Source organism: Delphinapterus leucas, chromosome 20 (assembly GCF_059928025.1).
Source record: "Delphinapterus leucas isolate spDelLeu-1000000601 "Yukka" chromosome 20, BTC_Dleu_Yukka2, whole genome shotgun sequence".
In the NCBI taxonomy this organism is placed as follows: Eukaryota; Metazoa; Chordata; class Mammalia; order Artiodactyla; family Monodontidae; genus Delphinapterus; species Delphinapterus leucas.
In genome coordinates this window covers 48,977,158-49,002,424 of record NC_143148.1, presented here as the reverse complement: position 1 = coordinate 49,002,424, position 25,267 = coordinate 48,977,158, and the positions used below count along the sequence as shown (strand labels likewise).

The window sequence follows — 25,267 nt, the reverse complement described above, 5'->3', positions numbered from 1 at the left end:
CTTCAACTTTTAAAACTCAACTGCACCCACTTAAATGGAATAGGGAACAGAGGAAAATAATGAATAGCCTTATTGTTGCAGAGAAAGAGAAGACAGAATGTTTCTGCCACTAATGAAGTTTTATGGAGGTTATTTAAGGTCTAGAAAGATTTCAAAAGCTGGAGTAAGGGGGAGCCAAGGGGGAATAGTGAGGAAGGCCTAGAACTCAAGAGCTAAAATGAGTAAGAAATAACATATCCCACATCATAAGCAGAAAAGCCAAACTCACGAAGTCAAGGAAAGAAAACCCAAAGAACAAGAATCTGGCAGCACGAAGCAGAAGTATCTCAATTCAAGACTTGAACTGCTGGTCTCTGGAGTAGATACAGCCACAGCTCAATGCCATTAACCATTAAGATCCAACTCATTTTCCTTGCTTAGTTTTGTGCTCCCCAAAACATTTCTGATAATTTGTTTCCCCACATATATCCCAGCCCAAGAGATGAAATGACCAGAGAAATTACAAAACCAGATATTTGAAAATTACTGGTTTATAATGAGCACTAGAAGTTGGTGTGTGTTTTGATTTAAACATGTCTTCTGGGAGTCTGGGTATAATAAATCAGACCCTTTTGCACATGACTGACAAAACTGGAATTTCTAGCTCTGTAAAGCCAATAGGCTGTGGTAACTTTATTGAGATACAGACATACTAGATGACATTTCCATTTCATATCTAAAGCAATGATTTTCAACCACTCTAGGGTCACATCACAATGGAGGAGAACACATTTTAAACAAATATCCACCACCCAACCCCTCCCAATCCCCATTTAAGAATCAGTACTGTGGGGACTTCCCTGGTGGTCCAGAGGTTAAGACTCCATGCTTCCACTGCAGGGGGCGTGGGTTCAATCCCTGGTCAAGGAACTAAGATCCCACATGCCGTGCACCACAGCCAAAAAAAAAGAAACACTACTGTAGTGAGCTACGTTTACTACTGGGTGTGTGTTGTATCCTTTCAACATTCTAAGGAGGAGTAAAAGGTTAAATGCTTTGCTTTAGGCTGGGTTCTTCTCCCAGAAGCAGACTCTAAGGCAAAAATGTGAATTTAACTGATGATTCCAGGATGCACTAGTAGGGAAGTGGGTATGTAAAATAAGAGGAGGTCTATGCAGGTGCATTCATACCACTGTGGGCAACTATGCTTTCTTCTACTGGCGGCCTCGGATGGTATGGGGTAACTCCACTCGAGGGGTAACTCAAATATTCAGCTGTCATTTCTCTGGTGAGCAAGGAAGCTGGGATGCATCCTCTGATTCCTATTCACCATTAGCTGAAAGCTGCTCTCAGGGGCATTAACTCCACAGCACTTCAAGCAGAGAGGGAGTCTTGGGAAGGTGCTTGCAGTAGGACTCCTGATGGTGGCAAGTGCTGGAATGGTGAGTGCTCAGGCATTTGGGACAGGCACTGACACCTTCTATTACACACCGGATGGTTCCTTATTGGCTTCTCTTCCCTTTTGACTCTCAGCAGTTCACCTTGTTATGCCATCTTTCACATTCCCTGACACAGATCTTCTCTTTGCTCCACCCAGAAGAAAGTTTCTGTCTAATAACCCATTAGTCTTAAATGGAACTCTTTATTGGTTCTAATTACTAAGAGCCAAAAATGTTAGTTCCTTTATGGTTTTTATACCTAAAAGGTTTTGTGAACACAATCAAAGAAAACACTTTGTGGAGACTCAAATACAAAGTTCTATTTATTTTCAATAATGAAATCAACACAACAAAGAGGAATTAATCCTCTAATTTTTAAATCTAACACTATTCTTAGCACAAAACTATCCTCAATAAATAAAAACACATTACTAGTAACCAAGTAAGACTTTTCCCAAGACTCTCTAAATTTTTGTGTTTTAAACAAAACTGGATGGTAGATAAAGAAACACATGCTAGAGACTTAACTGACACAGACTTGAAGAAAAGAACAGCCAACGAACAGGCTCCCCAAATATAAGTTGGCAAAAGGAATATGGGGTTTTCAAAGCAGCCCAGAAATCAGAGTTCACTGGGGGATGCAAGGGTTTGGGACGGTCCATGTTCAAAGGCCTTGTAATTAAATCTTTCCACATTCCTAGATTCTTGATTTGGAATCTATCATAATCTAGAGAAGCTTCTGCCAAAGGATAGGAGGCTCTTTATTTATGCTTTCTGAAACGACCCATCTAATTTTCCGCCTTTGACTTTGTCACTAGCTCCTCTCACCAATACAGCAGGGATTCCATTCCAGAAAGCGGTTATTACTATGTAAACCAACCTCTCTGTTTTTGATTTTCCTTTTACAAACACATTGATACTGCCAGGAACAGCTCTAAATATATCCAATTTCTTTTATTTTCATCCTCCAACTTTGCTTGGCTACAAAATCTAGGACTCACAGAGCAACAATAGCATTGGTCAAAAGATGAGTGTCAGTTCCAATGTAAAAATCTCTGAAGTTCAATAGTCACAAAAAAAATTTTTAATGCCTTATCTGCCAAACCTTTTTTTTTCATTATCTTGCCAATTATTTCTTTCGGAATTCAATCCTCCGAGCTACATTCTGAGCACCAAATTTTTTGACCAGTGCATCTCGGGTACCCTCATCATCTTTTTGCAAATCTAAGTCATCCTGTCGGGACCAAATGGGATACCCATCAGCCCTCTGACCAGACTCTAAAAAGGAGGAAGTAGCCTCCAGCTCACCACTATTTTTTAGGAAGGCCTGTGTAACTGTTGACAGATCCAAGTTAAACTTTTCCATTAACTGCCGGATGATCTTAATGGCAGCTCCCACCTCTGGTGCGGAAACTTTTTCTTCTTCTTCTTCCTCATCAGGCTGTGTTTCTGAGTCTTCCTCAGGTGTGGGTGGATCATCATCACACATTGTTATATGTATTTCAAAATCAGGGCTCTCATCCACCTAGAGAAAGTGATGAATATGACCAGTTCCTAATTACCAAGTCATGAATACTTACTCTTAAAATATCTGGTCTCTCCCAGCTACCACTTCCTTGCCCTTTTCACCCCAATCACACTGGACTTCCTTCAGTTCCTCTTATGTGCTATGTTCCTTCTTACATTTACTCATGTTGGATGTGTGCATATGTGTGTGTATGTGTATATATATGTATGTATATGATAGGGTAAGGAGAAGTGTGAGTGTGGATGGGGTGTGTGTGTGTGTGTGTGTGTATGTATGCATGTGTACATATGTACGTACGTGTATGTATATGGTATTCCAACAGAACATTAGAAGCTACACTGAATGTGAAAAATAAATGTTATGTGCATACACATATATGTATACACATGTATGCACTAGATTATTTGTTAAAAATTTGACTTCACTCTCAGATTGTAAGCTCCATAGGGCAGGAAATGTTATGTTTTGTTCATCACTACATGCCCAGTGCCTACCAATGCCTTCACATGGTAAGTACTCAAAAAACATTGCTGTATGAATACGTTAGGGTCTCCACACTACACTATATTTAGGCACGTTACAAAGCGTGTTATGTGAGAGGAGACCTATGTAGGCCATGTTTGAGAGTTGTTGAGAGTATTTGAAAGTTTACAGAAAATGAACCAACTTTAAATTAAATGAACTTCAAATTATTTTCCTGTTTTAGACTGACGCATAACCATTTTTCTTAGTGTTAGTAAGAAAAGTTAATTAACAAGATCCTTTTTCTTAGAGAAGATATGCACATGTAATTTGGATTTTTTTATTACTCATTATTTTATGGTTGCCTTTCTCTATGATTAAATATGGGATTCCAACAAAGTTTTAGAACTTAACTGAATATGGAAGAGCTAAAAAATTCTAAAAAAGCTCTAAGTATACAAAGAGCTAAAATTGCTTGATAAAAAATTAACCTCTTTAAAAAATTACTTTTACCTGAGAATAAAAACATTTTAAAAAGATAAATCGCAAACTTAACTTAGAAAAACTTACAGATGAAAGTACTCAAAGTAAGATGCTTTATACTGCCTAAAAATAATTCTCCCCCATCTTTCTCCCTACCCTCCTCCTTAAATCATCCTACCAAAAACTAAAAGTACATGCCCAGAACCTTGATCAGTCTCACCTTCCATTTTCCTCCTCCATCTTGAACTTCTCTCTTACCTTTCTGGGCCTCAGGTGTATAAAAAGAACAGATGGGAAGACCAATTTCAAAGGAGGAGAATGGACGTAGGAAAAAAACATGAGTTAAATCTAGTTAACATACCACAATCTCCTCAAACTCCCGGGTGGCTTCTACAAGCATCTTTTTGACTGCTTCTTCATTCTCCTTGATCTCTTCCTTTTCAAATTCTTCTTCAGGCAAGTCTGGAGTTCTCTTATTCTGTGGTTCTATTAAACAGAACAGCACCAGATTAGAATTAGCCTTTTTTACAGAAACCAAAAATATAGTAAATGCTCTGTGAGCTCTGGGCCAGAAGTGAGCCTGAACTTTTTTCCTATTAGAAAATATGTTTTTGAAGGGTAAGAAAAACATGACATGCATGTTCAATAATTTCTACTCTTGCTTCTGAAAAGTTGTACAATAAAAATGGTGATAATTTTCCTAGGTTCTGATACGTAAAGTAAAAATACTCTTCAAGCTTAATTCATTTTTCGCTTTGTATTTATAGATCTTGCAAATTAACAAAACTGTGCCATAAATTGGGTTCTCTGGGAAGTAGGTTCTGAGATAGAGATTAACAGGTAAGGTGTTGATTAAGGAGTGTTCACTGGGCAGAAAGAAGCTGAGAGCTGTGAGAGTTCCAACAAGGCCACAACTGAAACCATGTAGAAGTCTGGAGCTAGGAAGGCCCTACAGAGTTGACCAAGTTGGGGCAAGGGAGCCAAGATGTTATTTTAACCCCGCATAGATTAGTCATTGGATGCTAGCCTAGAATGACAGAACCTTGGGTAAGGCAGTTCTCCCAGGGGAAGATAGATCTGGGGGGGGTCTGCCACAATCCACAACATACCATCTACAGAAAGGAGAGCCTCCTAAAGCTAAATATCCTCCTATTTCCCTTTTACTCTTTGTTCTGAGGACTTAACTCTGCTATTTTCCATTTAACAAAGACTGACTACTAAGGGGCAACACGAGAGAGATTTTTTGTGATGGAATTGTTCTGTATCCTGATTTTCGTGGTTACATCACCATCTGTATATGTGTTAAAACACCTAACTGGAAAACTGTATGGCAGTTTCTTAAAATATTAAACATATAATTACCATATGATCCAGCAATTCCACTTCTGAGAATACACCCAAAAAAAAAAAAAAAGCAGGGTCTCAAACAGGTATTAGTAACCCATACCACAGCAGCATTATTCACAATATCCAAGATGTGGAAACACTAGGAACAAAATTCTCACACATGTTGCAACATGGGTTGGTGTTTAATGGGTACAAATTTCAGTTCTGGAAGACGAAAATGTTCTAGAGATGGATCGTGGCGATGACTGCATCACAATGTGAACATACTTAGTGCTACTGAACACTTAAAAACAGCTAAAATGGTAAATTTTATCTAATGTATATTCTACCACAATAAAAAAATTTAAATACATAACTGCACACCAAAATAAGTCAATTTTATTTTACATAAAATTTTAAAAAGAAGCCTTATATTTTAGAGATACTTGCTGAAACAGATAAAAAAATGGGATAATGCCCGGCACTGGCTTCAAAATAATCCCAGAAGTCAGGATAAAAGGTGTAGATGAAAAACCTGGCCACAAACTATAATCAGGTGAAGTTGGGTGATGGGTACGTGCATTATACTATTTTTTCTACTTCTGTAAATGTTCAAAATTTTCCATAATAAAAAGTGTGAACAAATTATGGCTCACATAATGAAACACAATGCAATGAACAAGAAAGGAATGAAACAAACAATGAGCAGACACACAAAAGCTTCAAGATCTATTAAGTTAAAAAAAGAAAGCAAACTGCAGAACAAACTTCTGTCTAGTGTGCTAGTGTTACTATGAGCAAAAAGGACACAAACAAGGGACAACAACAGTGGTTGCCTCTGGGAGAGGAAGCGGGGGAAGGGGTATGGAGCAGTGAGACTCACTTTTCACTATGTACTCTTTTACACTTGGAGTATATCTGAGGATAAATTCCTAGAGGCAATAATTACCATGTTTAAGGGAACATGTATTTTAAATGTTGTCAGATGGTGTCAAAATTCCTTCCAAAGAAATTGTACCAATTTCCTTCTATTAATAATGTAGGAGTGTACTTGTTTTCATATACCTCGTTAACTCTGGGTATTACCCATTTTGTTAGTTATTGCCAATCTAACTGATAAAATATGACATTGCCTTGCTCTGATCTACTTTTCTAAAAAACACACCAGACACATTTATTTCAGTTTCCATGGGCAGAAGTCCAGGCATGGCTTGTACTGGTCCTCTGCTCAGGGTGTAATTTTTTGTTTGTGGGGCTGCGCCTTATGGCATGGGGTGGGGGGGAGGGGGGGCGGATCTTAGTTCCCTGACCAGGAATCCAACCATGCCCCCTGCAGTGGAAGCACGGAGTCTTAACCACTGGACAGCCAAGGAAGTCCCCTCAGGGTCTAATTTATTTTTATTCAGTAACAATATTTCTGCATTTGTTTATCTGCCATTTATCTATTTCCTTGTCTGGAAACTTCCTGTTCCATTTCCTTTGCTCATTTTTCTACTAGTTTTTCTTTTACTAACTTCTACAAGCTCTTTGGACATTAAGGAAACTCACTCTGTTGCAACGTATTGGAAATATTTTTCCAGTTTGCCCTCTGACTTTATTTATCATGAGAAGCTTTAAATTTTAAGTAATCAAATATATAAAGTTTTTTCTTAGTCTTCCTGGTTTCAGAACTATCAACATGTAACTATTAAAAGGGATACTCGGGGACTTCCCTACTGGCGCAGTGGTTAAGAATCCGCCTGCCAATGAGCGGACACGGGTTCAAGCCCTGGTCGGGGAACATCCCACATGCCGCAGCAATGAGAAGCCTGCGCACGGCAATGAAGAGTAGCCCCCGCCCTCTGAAACTAGAGAAAGCCCACGTGCAGCAACAAAGACCCAACGCAGCCAAAAATAAATAATAAAATAAAATAAAATAATTCAAAATAAATAAATAAATAAAATTTTAAAATAAAAAGGATACTCGGGAATTCCCTGGCAGTCCAGTGGTTAAGACTCTGTGCTTTCACTGCCATGGGCCTGGGTTTGACGCCTGGTTGGGGAACCCTGCAAGCTGCGGCCAAAAAAAAAAACCCACAAAAAACAAAAAAGGATACTCATCCACATTTTCTCCTGGTCATTTTATGATTTTAATTTTTACATTCAAATGCCCGAATATCAAAACACTGAGTTGGGTGAATCCAGCTTAATTTTTTCCCAAGTTCCAATTGGTCTACCAGCCATCTCCACACCACTGATTTAAAATCAGGGCCCTACATGATCTCCTTCACCCATACACACAGCCCAGTCTCTCCAAGAATTCTCCCTCTTGCTTCCTCCATCCCAGCCACACAGGTCTCTGTTGCTCCAAAAACACACCAGCTATACTCCACCTCAGGGCCTTTGTACTTAATACTCCCTAAGCCTGAAACACTCTCAGATAACCAACTGCTGAGTTCTTTCATTTCCTCTGGTCTCTGCTCAAGCATCAGCTTACAATAGTTACCTTCCCTTCTCATCCTGTAGAAAACCTCCTCCTCTCCGGCCCTTACCCTGATTTATTTTTTTCTGTAGCACGTCCCGCTGCCCAGCTAGCATTTTAAACTCCATGACTGAAGGGGGTTTTATTTACTGTTATATCCCAGCAGGATAAATGTCTGGCACTCAAACATCTGTTGAATGAATGAATCTCAAATGTCACTTTTACCAAAAACAAAATTCCTACTAAGCATATTGAATAGGATTAACAGATTTGCCTTCCCAGATTTCAACTGTTATGCAGAATAGCCACATAAGGAAAGAGAAGCTGAGGAAGCAGCATGACTCTTTAAACAAAAGGGTCTGTCAGTTTACGCTGTCAATACCCGTTTTATCAGAAGTGAAGGATCTCAACAGCTATGCACTGTGTCCTAACCGGCCCTGAATCCCAATATTCTGTTCAACTGCGTTAGAAATACACTTCACCCGAGCGAAACGTGGAAGCGACTTCCCACTGAGAACCTTCTTATGTGAATATGCAGTCATTTAAGCCAAGAAATTAAAATAAGCTGGTCTGGCAGGCATGGCTTTAAAACGTCTTATACTGAATGTACCTGAATACAGAAGAACTATTTTTTAAAACGAGTCTGGGAAATCTCTTAAAAGCTACCCAAGAAGCTGGTTCCCCGTTGTCTCTGGGGGGAAAAAACTAGGTAGCTGGTGGGAAAGGAAAGGGGGGAGAATTTTCCACATACTCTTTCTGCACCTTTTGAATATCGGACCATGCCAATACCCCAGTTATTGGAAAAGTGAATTAAGAGAGACCTTAGAAAACGGCGCAATATTACCCGGATGTCAAAGGGGGGGTGAGGAGGGGGCTGGACGATGCTCCCCAAGACGCCAACATGGACGCCCAACAGAAGAGGAAAGAGGCCGACGCCCCCGCCTCACACAGGGGACAGCAGAGGGCTCGCGCGTTCGCAGCAAGCCTCACCCCCGCTATCAGCATCCTCGGGGTCTTGCTCAGTTTTCCGCTTGAGTTTCTGGGAGGAGGGGCTCACTGGGGCCTCCCCCAACAGGTACTTATGCTCCTGGCCCCGCAGGCGCTTAAGGTAGCGGTCCTTCATGGACTGCCACGAGTGCTGGGTGAGCGAGCTCTTCTCCATCGCTTTCCACAAGGCGTTGCCGGTAACGGAGCTGGGCGAGCGGGCATGTTCCTTCACGTACGTCAAGATGGCCACGTCGTCCGCGTCCGTGAAGACGATCCGCCCCGCGTGCGGCTGCAGCTCGGGCTCCGTGACGGCGGCGCCCCCAGCCTGAGCCCCGGGCTTCGTCTCTGGGGCCTGGTCGGCCCCTAGAGCCGGGCCCAACCGGTAGGCCTCCAGCTCGAGCCTCTCGTTGCGCTCCACGCAGTCCAGGATGTACTGCGTGGAAATGAAGTCGCCCGAGGCCTCGGCCGCCGCCTCCCCTGGCTGAGCCAGCAGCACGGCCCCGGGCTCCTGCATGCGACACAAGGTGCCGCCGCCGTGCAGGATGAGCGTCGAGAGCCGGCGCTTCGCCGGGCTGGGACGCACGTAGAAGGACATGGAGCTGCCATCCTCCCTCACGAACAGAGTCGAGGAATGGGTTGGCCCATTGGGGTCTTTGCCCAAATCCATCGCCTCAGCCATAGCTCACGCCGAGCACCAGAAGAAGGTGCCGTCTTGCCAGCGCGCGGCGTACAGAGCCCCAGTGCCTGAGGTAACGCTCCAGACGCTGCTGCCGCCGCCCCACAACCCCGTACTACGCCTGCGCTGCAGTTGCACAGAGCAGTGCCCGCCCCCTTTCCCCGGAAGAGGCGGGGCTTCTGAGCGTGACCTGGAAATTGCCGTGCGACCCTCGTCCTCTTTAGGTCCGGCCCTCTGGGAAGATGGCAGAGGTGCAGGGACCTGAAGTTAAAGTGGACGACTGCGAGCCGAAACTGAGCAAAAAGTAAGTGTCGCAGCAGGTCATTAAAACCTTTGCTGTCGGAGAGTCTGAACTAGGAGGCGCCTTGAGGCTCCGGCCGAGGCGGCTGTGCCTGGGGCCTTCCTGCTGGTTCTCGTGGGTATGAACATGCTGGGACGTAGTCGCTGCGCCCCGAAACTACATCCCCCAGGATGCCCGGGGGCCCCCCGCTGGTTGGATCCTTCCTCCTTCTCGTACTCTTGGAGTAAGAATGCGGAGAACTGGGCGGGGACAGAGAAAAGCGAAATTTACTCCTTCCCTTTTCTCCGAGAAATGCGTTACTGTGCCACACCCCGGTAAAGAAGTTGGGGAAATGTTAAATACCCTAGCTTTTCAGAAGCACCTTCAACGTTGGAACTTTATGTATCAAAGGCCATTCTGAACCCTTTGTATTAAAGGGATCAGTTCTAAAACTGTGTCGTACACCTCTCCATATGGGTTAGAGCATTGTGAGTATGTCTGGCAGTAGGGACTGTCTTATTTAGCCGGGTACACCAAACTGCACTTAGCACTGCTGGCTGTATCTTTGTTAATCACCCCAAATCCTTGGAGTATGAAGGTGAATATAAATAAGTTAAGATTAGCCGCCCTTTCACTGACTGTGTCTTGTATTGTCTTAATACTACACTCCTTCTCAACCGGAGTTCTTCATAGAACATAGGTAATGACCTGAGTGACTAGCTCCTCAGTACTCCTAAGGATAGTACATAAATATAGTACCGTTCCAGAGGCATCGGAGAGAAGTTAGTTTATTGCATATAATGCCTGCTTTAGTGCATTTTTTTAGTTCTGTTTCTTAATTGTTATTGGAACTTCCTTGGTGTAAATCTTTAGTGAGCACCATTGTATGCCAGTTATTTTCTCCAAGTTTAAAAACAGATAGGCTCCCTGCCAGGTGATTCATTCAAGGCCACATTTATTTTAAGGCAATAAAGAACATGATCTCTGTCGTTCTGTTGCCTTCCAGTGTTAATGTATAAACTTAATGTAGTCTAAGACTCTTTCTGAATTTCTTCTTTCCTCCTTGTTCCTGGAGCTCCAAACAAGGCTTGTCTTTGATTCAGGTGCTTTTGTGTGGCTTGTTTTTAGCTTCCTCTAGAGTTTGCAGTTGATGGTGATGTTTTGTATGCTTCCCATTGCCATCTTTGTGGACAGGTATTTCATCACCAAGAGAGAAACTACATGTCAGGGGCTTCAGAATCACTCCCATTTTCTAGACTGTTGTGAGCATTTCTACCCATAAACCATTGACTGACTTGCTGTTGACCCCAAATAAGCACCATCTTACCATAGCCAGGACTGAGAACATTGTCAGTTAATTTGCAGCACAGTGAGTGTTACAGGGTTGATGTCAGTTGAGAGGGTCTTATGTAAAATGGGACACTAAAAGGTTTCATAACCTCGCCTTCTCCCCGCACCCAACCCATAAGAGTAGGAGTGCTGGCTGGGAGTATGTGTACTGTCTGTCCCATCTGACACCACATCTCTGTGTTTCCTGTTAGGTGGTGGTAATCATTAGTTCCAGGGTAATCTGCCATGTTGACGCAAGCTGCTGTAAGGCTTGTTAGGGGGTCCCTGCGCCAAACGTCCTGGGCACAGTGGGGGCAGAGGGAGCTGCGCCTGTGTCAACTTGCTCGTTTCACAACGATTCACAAGGACAAGCCACTTTTTGATAAAAGAAGGTTGGTGCCCATTACCTTCTTTATTGCTCTGGGAGCAAAAATCCTTCCCTTACTTGGTTTCTTATCTGTTAAGCCTCTGGCTAAGTCTTTGGACTTGCTAATGAAACAACCCTGCTACCTACCAAAACCAATAGTCCTTTCTCAGTTTCTCTTTAATAAATTCAAATTCTCACTCCATAGATTCTTGAGATGACTTTTAGGCCTTATTCTAGAACAGTGCTGAGAACAAAACCCTTTATGAATAAAGGATTTCTAATGCAGGTTATTTTCCCTTCCCTGTCTTTCTGGAATTTCTTTGCTCCTGAGATTAGCTTGGTTTCTAGTCTTAGTTCTTACTCCTAGGACCTTTTTGGATTATCTTTATTATTGATTTGACTTAAAGAGCAACAGCCAGTTGAATGGAAAACGAGTTCATTATGTTAATGCCAGGAAGAACCAGAGAGGCTTTGATGCCCACTGACTGAATGACAGCACAATAGGTCTAGCACCCTGTTCTAGAAAGGTGGCTTCACAACTGCTACAAAACAGATTTTATCCAGAGACACTTAATTTGAGGCCCTCAGAGTCAGTTTTCTTACTTAAAAGATAATCATTTCAAATCTCCAATTAAGTTTTTTTCATTGAGTTATTCTAAACTCATAGATAATTTAAAATGGACCCTGAAGCCAAACAGTATGCAAGCCTGACTAAGGATCATTTGCCATGGTTCGTCATGACAGGATATTCAGTTAACATTGGTGGTTTAAAGGAATGATCAAGTCTATTTGAATAATGAGGGTATCCCTCTCTACCCAAATCTGTTTGGTTTCTGGGTTCAGATAGCAAGTTTTCAAGTTATTTAAACCAAGTTGTACCAATCGCTTTAGTTTTTGAGTCTCAGGTGACAAGTATGAAGAGTTTGAATAGTGAGAGATTTGACAAGAAATTTATCCACATCTGTAAAATTTCTGTCCTTGAGGCAGAGTGTGAAGGGTTAAGATAGGGATACCTAGAATGGTTCACATTTGCATGGTTACTAAAATGCTAGGGGTGGGGTCATCTCTTTATGTATATTATCTCAATCCTCACAACATCTGGGGAGGAGGGTGTTTATTATTATTTTACAGAAGAAATTAAGTTACTTGCCCAAAGTCACATAATTGGTAGGTAGGCGTGTCAGGATTTAGCCCCAGGCAGTCTGGCTCCAAAGATGGTATATTATCCCCTGTGCTATGCTGCTTTGTACACTATTCTACCCAATTTGTTGTCAAAGTCAGGCTCCATTGTGGAGAGTGAGGCCAATGCTGAGGGCCATTGTCAATGCATTGATCAATGCTGGGGGAGAGATTGTCAGTGGAGTGTCTCCCTGAACTCTGAAGAGCCCCCTCTTCCTCACCCCACCCCAGACTAACCCACTCCTTTCGGGAGGGGAGAGAGATGACAGACAAAGCTAGAGATGTCACGTTATCACACATCAGATCTGATGCTCTATTCTGCAGAGGAATCCAAACAACTAAGATTCAGTCCCTGGCCTCAAAGAGCTCCCAAGCCTAATTAGCTTGAGAAAAGCCTACCTTGCTGATTTTCTGGAAAACCTTTTTTCCTATTCTAAATATAAATTAATATGTAGGGTTTTCTTTGTCCTTGTCTATCTTGATTTTAGTTGGGATCTAATGCCAAGGACCTCAGACTGGAAAAAAGAGACTGAGAAAGATCTTTCACATCTTTATTCTAAGTTTATTTTTTTCCCTTGTCTGTTTCACATATAGAGTTCAGTGACTGAGAGACTAACAGTGGGCATGTAGAACTGGGCATGAGTGTTTCCCCAGGTTATTCATATTTTTGATAAGTAGCTATGGGGCAGAACATAGAGGACTCTTCAGGCACCTGTCACGTTGAACATTTTCATCTTCCTGACAGTGAGCTAAAGAGACGCCTGAAAGCTGAGAAGAAAATAGCAGAGAAGGAGGCCAAGCAGAAGGAGCTCAGTGAGAAACAACTAAGCCAGGCCGCTGCTGCTACCACCAGCCACACTGCTGATAATGGTGTGGGTGCGGAGGAGGAGAGCTTGGACCCAAACGTGAGTCCTCGGGACCACTGCCCTGGCTGGGCATAGGGAAGCTTCTAATGCGGATTATGGCAAATTCCTTGGGACCAGTGATTAAGGAGATAAATAGGAACTGAAACAGGCACAGGGATGGATGAGGGTGGGCCCACCACTCCATCTGGTTAAAGGCACAGGCCCTGCGCATTCTTCTTGTGGACTACTTACAGATATTTTGGAGAATCCAGTACTTCCAAGTGACCGATCTTCCTTGGAGCTCGCTGGGCCTTATAGCAGCCCCAGAGAAAATGTCTCCCTAAAGGTGGGCTGGGGTTTACTTTAGTCCAGAGATTGGCAAACTATGGCCCACAGGCCAAAGCCACCACTACCCCAATCCCTCCTCCCTAGTCTTATAAATAAAATTGTGTCGAAACACAGCCATGCCCATTTGTTTATATATGTCTAAGACTGCTTTCACACTGCAGTAGAGTTGAGTAGTTACATCAGAATAAGTTTGCTGACCCCTGATATAGAATATTCCTTTTACACATCCTCCAGGCCCATGGGCCTGCCTTGGGGAAAAAGTCTGGTGTGTGGCCAGGGGTAGGAAAGTAGGAAGATAAGTGACTCACCATGCAGGTGTGTCTACAAAAGTGGTAACCAGGGCCATCTGTACCAATTAAACATTATTTTAGGCAGAGATTTGATTTTTCTTTTTGTTGAATCTTGTATTTTGGAATTCTGGCCTTTATTCCCAGCTGTGGATCTGGCCACCCTGCATATTTAAGTGCAAATCTCACTCCATATTCCAAGCCTATGATTTCAAGGATTCAGGGGGGTTGGTTAAAGAAACCTCACTGTATTGGGGCCCCTCTGAGGCAGAATACAGAACTCCGTTAGACAAGCCTCTGGATTGACCATGTTCAACTTCTCAAAAGCGCTTTTGTTGTTTTTTAACAGCAATACTTCAAAATCCGCAGCCAAGCAGTCCACCAGCTGAAGGTCAATGGGGAAGACCCATACCCACACAAGTTCCACGTCGACATCTCGCTCACTCACTTTATCCAAGAATACAGTCACCTGCAGCCTGGGGAGCACCTGACTGACATCACCTTAAAGGTGGCAGGTAGGAAGATTCCCTGGCAGTTTGCTGAGCTCCCACAGCAGGCAGGCCTCTCCAGTTGCACAAAGGAAGGTCTGGGGTGGTCTTGCTCTCAAAAAGCTTAAGTCTGAGGCTACATTACTAGAGATGGCACCAGTATGTCTATTCACAGAAGGTAGAGCAGCCCTGAGGCATGAGGTCACATTCCAGTGGTGATGCTACAGAGGAAGGGGCATTCTTTGTGGGGGACTCCTGGCCTGATACTGCTACTCATTCACAGTCCTTTATGAGGACTTCCCTTCATCAGTGGGAGCCATGGCCCTGAGCTCCTAAAAACTGCAATCTGTGTTCCTAGACTACTTTACACTAGGCTGTTTTTCTAGAGCACTGTTATTTCGGAGTTTACTGTCTTGTGTGGGATCTTCTCCTTAATTTAAAAGATAATTAAATCCTGTCTTTTGTTTATACCTTCCCCCCCAAAAATATATAAAACTATTTGTTGTAGAAAATTTAGAATGTTGAAACATTCAGAAAGGCAAAGAAGGAAAAGTTTGATTACCCATAATCCCACCACCCAGAGAGAACCCCTGCCAATACTTAAATGCCCCCCAAATTTCTTTTTCTTTAAAGTCCAGTGTTTTCACTAAAATATGTCTTGATGTTAGTTATTCTGGGTCAGTATTCTCAGGTACACAGTGTGCCCTTTATTTTTTTTTTAAATAAATTTATTCATTTTATTTATTTATCTGTGGGGTCTTCGTTGCTGCACACGGGCTTTCTCTAGTTGCAGCGAGCGGGGGCTACTCTTCATTGCGGTGCGCCGTCTTCTCATTGCGGTGGCTTCTCCTGTTGCACAGCACAGGCTCTAGGCGCATGAGCTTCAGTAATTGTGGCACAAGGACTCAGTAGTCGTGGCTTGCAGGCTCTAGAGCACAGGCTCAGTAGTTGTGGCGCACAGGCTTAGTTGCTCCGTGGCATGTGGGATCTTCCGGGACCAGGGCACGAACCAGTGTCCCCTGCATCGGCAGGCGTACTCTCAACCACTGCGCCACCAGGGAAGCCCCTGGGGCTCCTTTCTATCTCTTTTTTTGTACTTTGATTTTTAAATTGTATCCTCCTTTCCAGTGTAATTCTCTTAAGGCATTATTTGTTGTATTTATTCACTCTTATTTCCTTCTAATTTAGGCTTCCTTTCTGAGATGATTTTTTCCTTTATTTCTAATTTTTTCAACGTGTCGTCTCATTTCTTAGTTTCTTCTAATTCTAATTTGTGTTCTTTCACATTTTGTGTCATATTCTTAATGTCTTTCAGCTCATGAAATAGAATTTTTTGCTTTTTCCTGAGCATGTCTTTCTAGTGCTTTTGTTGCCTGTGATGATGTTATTCTCCTTATTCTCTTTTTTTTAATTTAATAACTTTGGTATTTGACGTCACTACTTTTATGTTGTTTATTTTCATGTGAGATTAATTTTCTTCAATGTTAAAAGGAAGCTTGGTTCAGATAGCTTTTCCACCTTCACTGAGCTCCCTCTTCTGTTGTTTTTGTGGAGCATTCAGAAATACAGCAGCTTGCTTTCTGGGATTTTCAGGCTCTTCTCCTTTCTCGCTTTTGTTGGACCTTCTCTTCCCTTTGTCTCTGTTTTCTTGGTCTTGTTCAATTTTGTGGGGCCTTGTCCTCGGAGAGATCCCTTGCTGTTAAATTTAGAGAGTTCTTGGGGGCTACACTAAAGGGCTTCATCCCCTAGACCTTCTTACTGCAGCCAACTATATTGACTTGTATGGCAGTAAGCTGCTATCCTCCACTTAGCCCTGCCACATTTTCCAGTGAATACGTATGGCTTTTTGGGAGACTTCCAGTTCTCAGACCTGCCAGAGACTCCATTGCTTCCCATAGCTTTTTCCCATATAGAGGTCTTGGGGCCCTTAGTGGTTTTCCCCAGTGCTTGTATTTGGGGATTCTTGGGAATATCTTCCCACATAATTTCGTTGTAAATTTTGTCCATGGCTTTTTGGCCTTGCCTGTCTAGTTGTGCTTTTTTTTTTTTTTTTTTTTTTTTTTTACTATTTATTCATTTGGTTGCACCAGGTCTTAGTTGTGGCATGAGGGATCTAGTTCCCTGACCAGGGATCAAACCCAGGCCCCCTGCATTGGGAGCACAGAGTCTTAACCACTGGACCACCAGGGAAGTCCTTGTGCTTTCTATTTTTATGTGAAGATTTAGGAAGATCCCACAACTATGCTGCCACCAACATTCCAGGAATCCATTGAACACCTTTAAAAACCAGATCTTCCTGCACATCTTTTAACTGGTTTAAATGGGGAGCCAACTTTGTCATGAAGAAAATGGCAGGGCTTAGGCCTCAGGCTAAATCAAATTGTTCTAGTTTATATTCTGCCTGGATGTAAAAACTGCAGAGGGAGCTTTTTTGGCACTGATATCATGAAATAGCTTCTGCTTCTGTCATTATTTTTGCTGTTTTCTAGGTAGGATCCATGCCAAAAGAGCTTCTGGGGGAAAGCTCATCTTCTATGACCTTCGAGGAGAGGGGGTCAAGTTGCAAGTCATGGCCAATTCCAGGTATATAGAAATATCCAGTTACAGGCCTTTCTAGTTTGGCCCAGAGCAACATGACTGGGGACAAAGGCCCATATAGTCTTCTTTTCCCATAGAAAATTAAAGTTAAAGGGAGTGGTATATGGTTGGGAAAACAAAAGGGCCATCTGGTCACCTAAAGAATAAAGACTGATCTTGGGTTGTGGAGCAATTAAAAATAAAAGATAATACTTTTTAACAGTTGACCTTGAATCTGAGATTCTTCTTGGGTACACATTAACACTTTAGTGAGGGTTCTACAGTAAAACCAGTGGTCAGTTTTAATTTGGGATATTGTATACTGAATTATGTTTTCCATTTATTCAGGAATTATAAATCTGAAGAAGAATTTATTCGTATTAACAACAAACTGCGCCGGGGAGACATAATTGGAGTTCAGGGCAATCCTGGGAAAACCAAGAAGGGCGAGCTGAGCATCATTCCCTATGAAGTCACACTGCTGTCTCCTTGCTTGCATATGTTACCTCATCTTCACTTTGGCCTCAAAGACAAGGTAGGGGCTTCCCTGGTGGCACAGTGGTTGAGAGTCCGCCTGCCGATGCAGGGGACACGGGTTCGTGCCCTGGTCCGGGAGGATCCCACATGCCGCGAAGCGGATGGGCCCGTGAGCCATGGCCGCTGAGCCTGCGCTTCCGGAGCCTGTGCTCTGCAACGGGAGAGGCCACAGCAGTGAGAGGCCCGCGTACCGCAAAAAAAAAAAAAAAAAAAAAAAAAAAAAAAAAAAGACAAGGTAATTTCTCGTGGCCCCCTGGCTCTGGTTTATCATACCATTGAATCAAACACATCAGTGATTTGTATCTGTTACTTTTCATTTAGGAAACACGGTTTCGTCAGAGATACTTGGACTTGATCCTGAATGACTTTGTGAGGCAGAAGTTTATCATCCGCTCTAAGATCATCACATACATAAGGCATTTCTTGGATGAGTTGGGATTCCTAGAGGTGATGGAAAGTTCTTACCTGACATGATGAGCTGCATTCTGTGCTTGCCTCTTACTCTTCTTCCCTTCCCTTCTCCACAGGCACATCCTGTGTCAGTATCCTTCATGCTCAGTGAAAAGTCCCCTTTCTTGCCAGTGTCTTTGTTCCACCTTGTTTATTTAGTGCCCTGATTAGGAAGGTAGGACAGGACTTCTAAGATAATGGACAAAGTAGAGGGCCATCCACATGCTAACAATGCCATGTTCAATGTGTTATCAACTCATTTTGCTTTTTTGTAGCATTAAAAAATATTTTTCTTTATTTAACTTATTTAAACTAAAAGTTGTTTAGGAAAATTTGTAGAGCAAAAAAAAATTTTTTTTTTATTTTCTAATTTTATGAGAAAGGTGAGTACCTATTACCATAAAACAAATTCAAAAAAATTCAAAAAAAAAAAAAAAAACAAATTCAAACAATAAAGAAATAAATAGAAACAAAACTGAAGGTCCCCTTTCATTTTTTCCCAGCTAATGTCCCTCTCCAAACTTGAATTTGAGGTGGCACAGTGGTTAAGACTGCACTCCCGATGCAGGGGGCCAAGGTTCAATCCCTGGTCAGGGAACTAGGTCCCACATGCGTGCCGCAACTAAGAGTTTGCATGCCACAACTAAGGAACTCTTGAGCCTCAACTAAGGAGCCTGCATGCTGCAACTAAGACCCAGCACAACCAGATAGATAAATAAATAAATAAAATTTTTAAAAAACAACTTGAATATGTATCCTTCCTCGTCATTTACTCTGCATATTTATAATACCTCCACTCCTGTGCATGTTGCAGGTGGGGTACATGTGTAAGTGTTTTAGAAGGGTTTTATTTTTTGCTTTAAACATAAACGAAGTCACATCGTATGTATTATAATGGACCTCTCACACACACACACAATATATTCTGGGGCCCTTTGCATGTCCATATATATGTGTATGTGTATTCCTTTTTGATGCTTTATAATTATTTCCCCTATTGATAGTTTAAGTTTCTGATTTTCTTCAGTAATGTTTTAGTGAACATCTTTGTACACATGGACATGTGTTTCTGTAGGATGGATTTCTAGAAGTAGAATAAGTCAAAGGGTATAAGCAGTTACAATTTTTAATAAATACTGCAAACTGAACTCAAGAAAGGCTGTACCCATTTAGAGTCCCACTAACAGCTTGTGAAAGTTTATGGTACTGTGTTAATGGTGTTTGGTATTAATAGAGACTCTATTCTAGAAAATCAAGCTATCTCTACTTTTTTTGTCAAGCACCTACGCATTATTATTGAACTTAACTTTTACTTGGGATATAGTAGGCTTAGCCTATCACATTCAAAGCCTGATCCATTCCCAAGAACTCTAGTTTGAGGACCTCTGTCCGTGAACTAAATGTTTTTCCTCTCTTTTAGATTGAAACTCCCATGATGAACATCATCCCAGGGGGAGCTGTGGCCAAGCCTTTTATCACCTACCACAACGAGCTGGACATGAATTTATATATGAGGATTGCTCCAGAACTCTACCATAAGGTAGTCAATAAGAAGATGCCCTGTGTCCTTAGAGAAGTAGAAGGCTGAAAAATATTGGCTAGACAGGTACAGTCAGAAATAAGAGGAACATTGAGGGTAGAACAACCAGGAGAGTATTCTAAATTGTCAGGCTTCTGAGTGTTACATTTCTGGAATTTATCTATAGGATCAGTCGAGTATTATAGGGCAAAGGGGGTATCTTTCCTAGGTGTACCGATCCTCCTAACATACTTTGTTTCCTATAATCTCATAATACTTTTAAGTTTATAATCCTTGGATTAAATTTGATTTTAGTCTTTTGTAGAAGAATGAGTTGAATCTCTGTCTGAAAGTTGGCAATATCGTCAAATCACCAGAGTAAATATCGAAGACTGTGTCATTTAAGATTCTTACTTGCAAATGACAAAACCTGTTAATGGTGTTTAAGCAAAAAAAAAAAAAAATGTATTTGAATATATAAGGAAGCTCACAATTTCCAGGAAGATCAGAGAATCAGGCTTGGAGGCCACACAACTGAAATGATTCTGCATCATATCACTGGGCTGTTCCCATGAAGAACCCAGTATCTTCCAGTCGGGACAGTTACCACAACTCATAAGCTTGGCACTAGGCACAGGTCATTGCCATTGGGACTTCTGCAGTTACTGCCTCTATAAGCCAGATATCTCTGGCCCCTTTCACCAGAAGGGATTCTGTGCAACACCTGCATCTCCTTTGCATGTTGAAGTCTCACAGGTTGGGCAACTTACGTCACATTCCTACATCTTAATCCCAGAAGAGGCTTCTTTCTTGGGGAGGCTCACACTCACAAGATGGGGGACACCCCAGACAAAGGACGAGAGTTCAGTGATCCTGGACAGCCAGAATGATGACTATCCACGAAGGCCTAAAGAGAGTAGGGCACTCAGCATTTGGCTAGAGACCTGAAAGCATGCCTTGAGCTGTGAAATCCAAGTTACGGCTTTTGTAGGCACACACTTTCCCTAGCCAGTAAAACAAGATTAGCTGCCATGACCACAGCCGTGTGTTGTTATTAGATGCTGGTGGTTGGTGGCATTGACCGGATTTATGAAATCGGACGCCAGTTCCGGAATGAAGGAATTGATTTGACTCACAATCCTGAGTTCACCACCTGTGAATTCTACATGGCCTATGCAGACTATCGTGATCTCATGGAAATCACAGAGAAGATGATTTCAGGTGACCCCTCCTGTCCCTTTGTCTTTCACACGTGTCTGCAGGGCTGGTGTGCCACTTTCAGTTGGACTTCCTGTTGGTCCTCTTTAAATGACACATTTCTTTCCCAGGGATGGTGAAACACATTACAGGCAGTTACAAGGTCACCTATCATCCAGACGGCCCAGAGGGCCAAGCCTGTGAGATTGACTTCACCCCACCCTTCCGGAAAATCAGCATGGTCGAAGAGCTGGAGAAAGCCCTGGGCATGAAGCTGCCAGAAACTAAGCTCTTCGAGACGGAAGGTAAAGTGATGCACTCCTTCACTCTAGGGCCCTTCTTCCTGTTCAGCTCTGAATTAGATTAGGTCAGGGCTAGAATCTCCCATGTTATTCTCTTTATATACCTCTTAATGGGGTAGTGTGATGTCTTCTGTCCTAACTTGTACGTTTGTATTACAGAAACTCGCAAAATTCTAGATGATATCTGTGTGGCAAAAGCTGTTGAATGCCCTCCACCTCGGACGACAGCCAGGCTCCTTGATAAGGTGAAAGGCCGTGCACTTCTAGTACATGCCCTCATCCAGTGGTAACGCCCCTCCCTCCCTATGAAGGTGAACTCCACTGTAGAGAATGAACTTCTACAGCTTCACAGAGGAAAGCTCTAATGAGAGAACAAGTTTTGAACTCCTGCTGTACTAAGCTCTGTGCCAAATAGTTAATGTTCGTTACCTTATTACTAACCATTGAGAAGCTTAGGATAAACCCCTATAGCATCAGGTATAGGGTTAGGGTCCGAGGCCTCTACCACCAAGACGGAGACGATCAAAATGCCATTTAGAAGGGCTCTCTAACTCTGCTTTCTCCTTAAGCTTGTTGGGGAGTTCCTGGAAGTGACGTGCATCAATCCTACGTTCATCTGTGATCACCCGCAGATAATGAGTCCTCTGGCCAAATGGTAAGATAAAGCACGGTGTTGCAGTTACCTGTTGCTGCATAACCTCAGAGCTTAGCGGCATAAAACGGTTTATTCTCAAGAGTTTGTGGGTTCATTGGGTAGTCTTTCTGCTCTGCGTGGTGTTGGCTAGGGTAACTCAAGTGGCTTTTTTCAACTGGGAACTCTGCCAGGGCACCTTGCATCTCCTCTACATGGGATCTCATCCTCTGGGGCCTCTCTGACAGCGTAGCCAGGGTTCCAAGTGGAAGCATTCCAAAAGAATAAATCCTGATGTGCAAACACATATCAAGCCTCTGCTGATGTCCCATTGGCCAGAGCAAGTCATATGGGCAGCCCAGAGTCGGTGTGGCAGGGACTACAGAAGGGCATGAATACAGGGGGTATGGTTCAGTGTATCAGTCTATCACACACGCCTGTTGTGAAGATAATTAAAGCTTCTTTGTCTCTAACCCTCCTCACTAATGTACCAGATGATTTGGTGCCAAGAATGCATGCAGGCTATGGGTCACAATCAGTAACAATTTGGAGTCAACTGGATTTCAGGAATCCTTGTTTGTACCAGATGTTCTTGCTGAACCTGCGTATTCACCCTCCCCTTTGGTCTCCTGTCCCCAGGCACCGCTCTAAAGAGGGTCTGACTGAACGCTTTGAGCTATTTGTCATGAAAAAGGAAATATGCAATGCCTACACTGAGCTGAATGACCCTGTGCGACAGCGGCAGCTTTTTGAAGAACAGGCCAAGGTAAGGAAGGAATATGTGCCCACTCACCAGAAGATATCAGCCTTAACCCTGGTCTGTGTCTTGTCTGCAACTCCTGGTGACTTCAGCACAATGAAGGATGAAAGCCACAGGCTTCACTGGAGGAAGTCACATTTCAAGATGGAGAACTTGACTAGTTTGGGCCCTAGAATTTATATATAAATGGAGCTTAGACATGAATATCTGTTTGAGGAGTGTGACACTTGACAAGAACATAATTTTTCTTAGATGGTACATTTATTGAGGTGGCGTGAGGATGAGAAGCCACAGCACCCACAGGCTGCCTATACTAGCACTGCCACTGATGGGTGGTTCAGGAAGTGGGAGAAAGACTGTTGGGAACCATCAGAGTCTCTGAAAGAAAATGCATTTCACTGGACTCGAAGAGCCCCAGGCAGTAGAAGTATTTTCATTTCGCAGAGAAATTTGCATGTGTTCTGAGGTAGAATTCATCAGTCCTGACCTCCAGGTCTTTGAAAGAAATGACTCCATCCTGGAGTTACTGGGAAACCAATTCCCAGCAAGTGCTGGGTGTCCAGAGCATCCCTGGAATGATAACGCCTCTGGACCTTTTCACGTGCTCACTCAGATGCTGAGAGAGCACAGCCTAGAACGACGTCACTGTGTGGTTCTCCTCTTCCAGGCCAAAGCTGCTGGCGATGATGAGGCCATGTTCATAGATGAAACCTTCTGCACTGCCCTGGAATACGGGCTACCCCCGACAGGTGGCTGGGGCATGGGCATCGACCGCGTCACCATGTTTCTCACAGACTCCAATAACATCAAGGTACGAGGAGACCCTGAAGGAGCACCACTGTGTTGGAAGCGGGGTGTGGTGGGCCTGGAGCATAAAGAGAGGGCTTTGGGCTAGGAGGAGGGGCAGGCAGAGAAGTTACAGGTGACTTCACAAGAGGAGGGGCAGAGCATCTGACCTTACAGAATTTGGGGGGGTTTCAACCTCAGGCAGAAGAAATACTGATTGTTCACATTTCTTAAGGATCCAAGGAACCTGCTAAGCCATCTACATGCATTACCTCATTTAACTTAAGTCAGCTTATGATGCGTAGAAACTGTTGCTATCCCATGTTTATAGTTGAGGAAATCATATTTGAAGAGAACCTCTCTGTTTATTCCTTCTTTTGACATTGTACCCTAGGCAGCGCTGCGCATTTCTTCTCTTCCATCCTCTGTAACTGAGAGGCACTGAATTGAAATAAAAGAACACAGATCTCCGGGTTTTGGTGATAACAGTAATGAGGGGAGAAAGGAGTAGGTGGATAGCCAGGAAAAAGTGTGCCTTAGCTTCAGAATGCATTCTCTCTCCTGTAGGAAGTGCTTCTGTTTCCTGCCATGAAACCCGAAGACAAGAAGGAGAATGTAGCCACCACTGATGGACTGGAAAGCACAGCAGCCGGCACTTCTGTCTAGAAAACAATAACAGCAAGTCGTATGACTTGGGCATCTTTGCGTTTGTGCAGAAGATCAAGGACTGCGAGGGAATTCCTGTGTGTGTTGCTATCCGTTTGACTATCACATTTCATGTCAGCCATCAAAAGAGAGAAGAGGAATTAAGAATTCCTTTTTACTCCTTGTTACCAAATAAACCGTTTGTCTCTACTCCTGTCTCATCACTCTTTTTACTTTTGGAATGTCATCTTATTTCTCAGACAGCTGATATAATGAATGTTTAGGATTATACCACTTTATTCATTCAACAAATTTATATTAATGTCTGCCCTGTGCCAGCCATTGTTCCAAGGGATTGGGGACACACCAGTGAACAGAAGCCAAGTTCCTGCTTTTGTGGAACTTATACTCTTGCTTTAGGGGCAGGAGTTTGGGGGGCAACTAAACAAATAAGAAACAAGTAAATCCATATTTGTGATAGTGATGCATGCTAAGAAGAAACTTGAAGCAGGGAAGGGGGACAGAGGTGCTATTATATTTTATTTTAAAGTCTTTATTGAATTTGTTAACAATATTGCTTCTGCTTTATGTTTTGTTTTTTTGGCCACGAGGCATGTGGAGTCTTAGCTCCCCGACCAGGGATCCAACCACCCCCTGCATTGGAAGGCGAAGTCTTAACCACTGGACCTCCAGGGAAGTCCCCAGAGGTGCTATTTTAGATAGAAGTGATGGAGGCAGTGCTACGTTGCATATGTGGTCAGGGAAGACCTCTTCTAGGTGACATTTAAGTAGAGATCTGCAAACAGAGATCTGAGTGGAAAAGGGGTGATTCAGACTACAGGGCTGCATTTTTGAGGAACAGCAAAGGGGTCTGGTTTGGCCAGAGAGGAGAAAGTAAAGATCAGTAAGGGCCCAGATCATGCAGGCATCTGTAAGCCATGCAAAGGAGTATTTATTTTATTATGAGTGAGGTGTGAAGCCATTGGAGGGTTTTGAGCAGTGTTGTTTTGTTTGTTTGTTTGTTGGCCACACCACGTATGGCATGTGGGATCTTAGTTCCCCAACCAGGGATCGAACCCATGCCCTCTGCATTGGAAGCATGGAGTCTTAGCCACTGGACCACCAGGGAAGTTCCCTTGAGCAGTGTTTTTATTTTTATTTATTTTTTTTTTTGAGCAGTGTTTTTAAAAGATTGTTCTAGTTAGCATGTGGAAAGCAAGAGTGAAACGGAGACAGTTGCACTGCAGCAGTGGGCTGAGGAGAGATGATGGCTTAGCCTTGGGTGGTATAAAGTGATGGAGATGGTTGAGCCATTGGACTTTGCCTGTGTTCCTGAGGTCAACAGAATCTGCTGTCAATGTGGGTTATAAGAAGAGGAATCAATGATAATTTCAAGGTT

At 43.0% G+C, this 25,267-nt stretch overlaps 2 protein-coding genes across 5 annotated transcripts; one reads left to right on the top strand and one right to left on the bottom strand.

The window, feature by feature from the left end:
- Positions 1-1,723: 1,723 nt before the first annotated feature.
- On the bottom strand, positions 1,724-9,462 carry TERF2IP (TERF2 interacting protein). The gene is made up of 3 exons (XM_022583152.2): positions 8,669-9,462; positions 4,253-4,377; positions 1,724-2,943 (listed from the first exon to the last, which is right to left on the bottom strand). The coding sequence occupies exons 1-3, from the start codon at positions 9,342-9,344 to the stop codon at positions 2,548-2,550; spliced, it is 1,197 nt and encodes a 398-aa protein (XP_022438860.1). The 5' UTR covers positions 9,345-9,462; the 3' UTR covers positions 1,724-2,547.
- A 56-nt stretch (positions 9,463-9,518) lies between these two features.
- On the top strand, positions 9,519-24,078 carry KARS1 (lysyl-tRNA synthetase 1). 4 transcript variants are annotated; one of them, XM_022583150.3, is made up of 15 exons: positions 9,524-9,645; positions 11,163-11,342; positions 13,242-13,401; positions 14,326-14,491; positions 16,954-17,047; positions 17,390-17,576; positions 17,900-18,025; positions 19,449-19,568; positions 20,606-20,768; positions 20,876-21,049; positions 21,206-21,291; positions 21,616-21,701; positions 22,317-22,443; positions 23,105-23,248; positions 23,791-24,078. In XM_022583150.3, exons 2-15 carry the CDS (start codon positions 11,197-11,199, stop codon positions 23,887-23,889), a joined length of 1,878 nt encoding a protein of 625 aa, XP_022438858.1. In that variant the 5' UTR covers positions 9,524-9,645; positions 11,163-11,196; the 3' UTR covers positions 23,890-24,078. The 4 variants fall into 4 exon arrangements, with proteins under 4 accessions (XP_022438859.1, XP_022438858.1, XP_089759454.1 ...); XM_022583151.2 differs by lacking the exon at positions 11,163-11,342 and having other exon boundaries at positions 9,519-9,645; XM_089903328.1 differs by lacking the exons at positions 11,163-11,342; positions 13,242-13,401 and having other exon boundaries at positions 9,566-9,645.
- Positions 24,079-25,267: the final 1,189 nt, after the last annotated feature.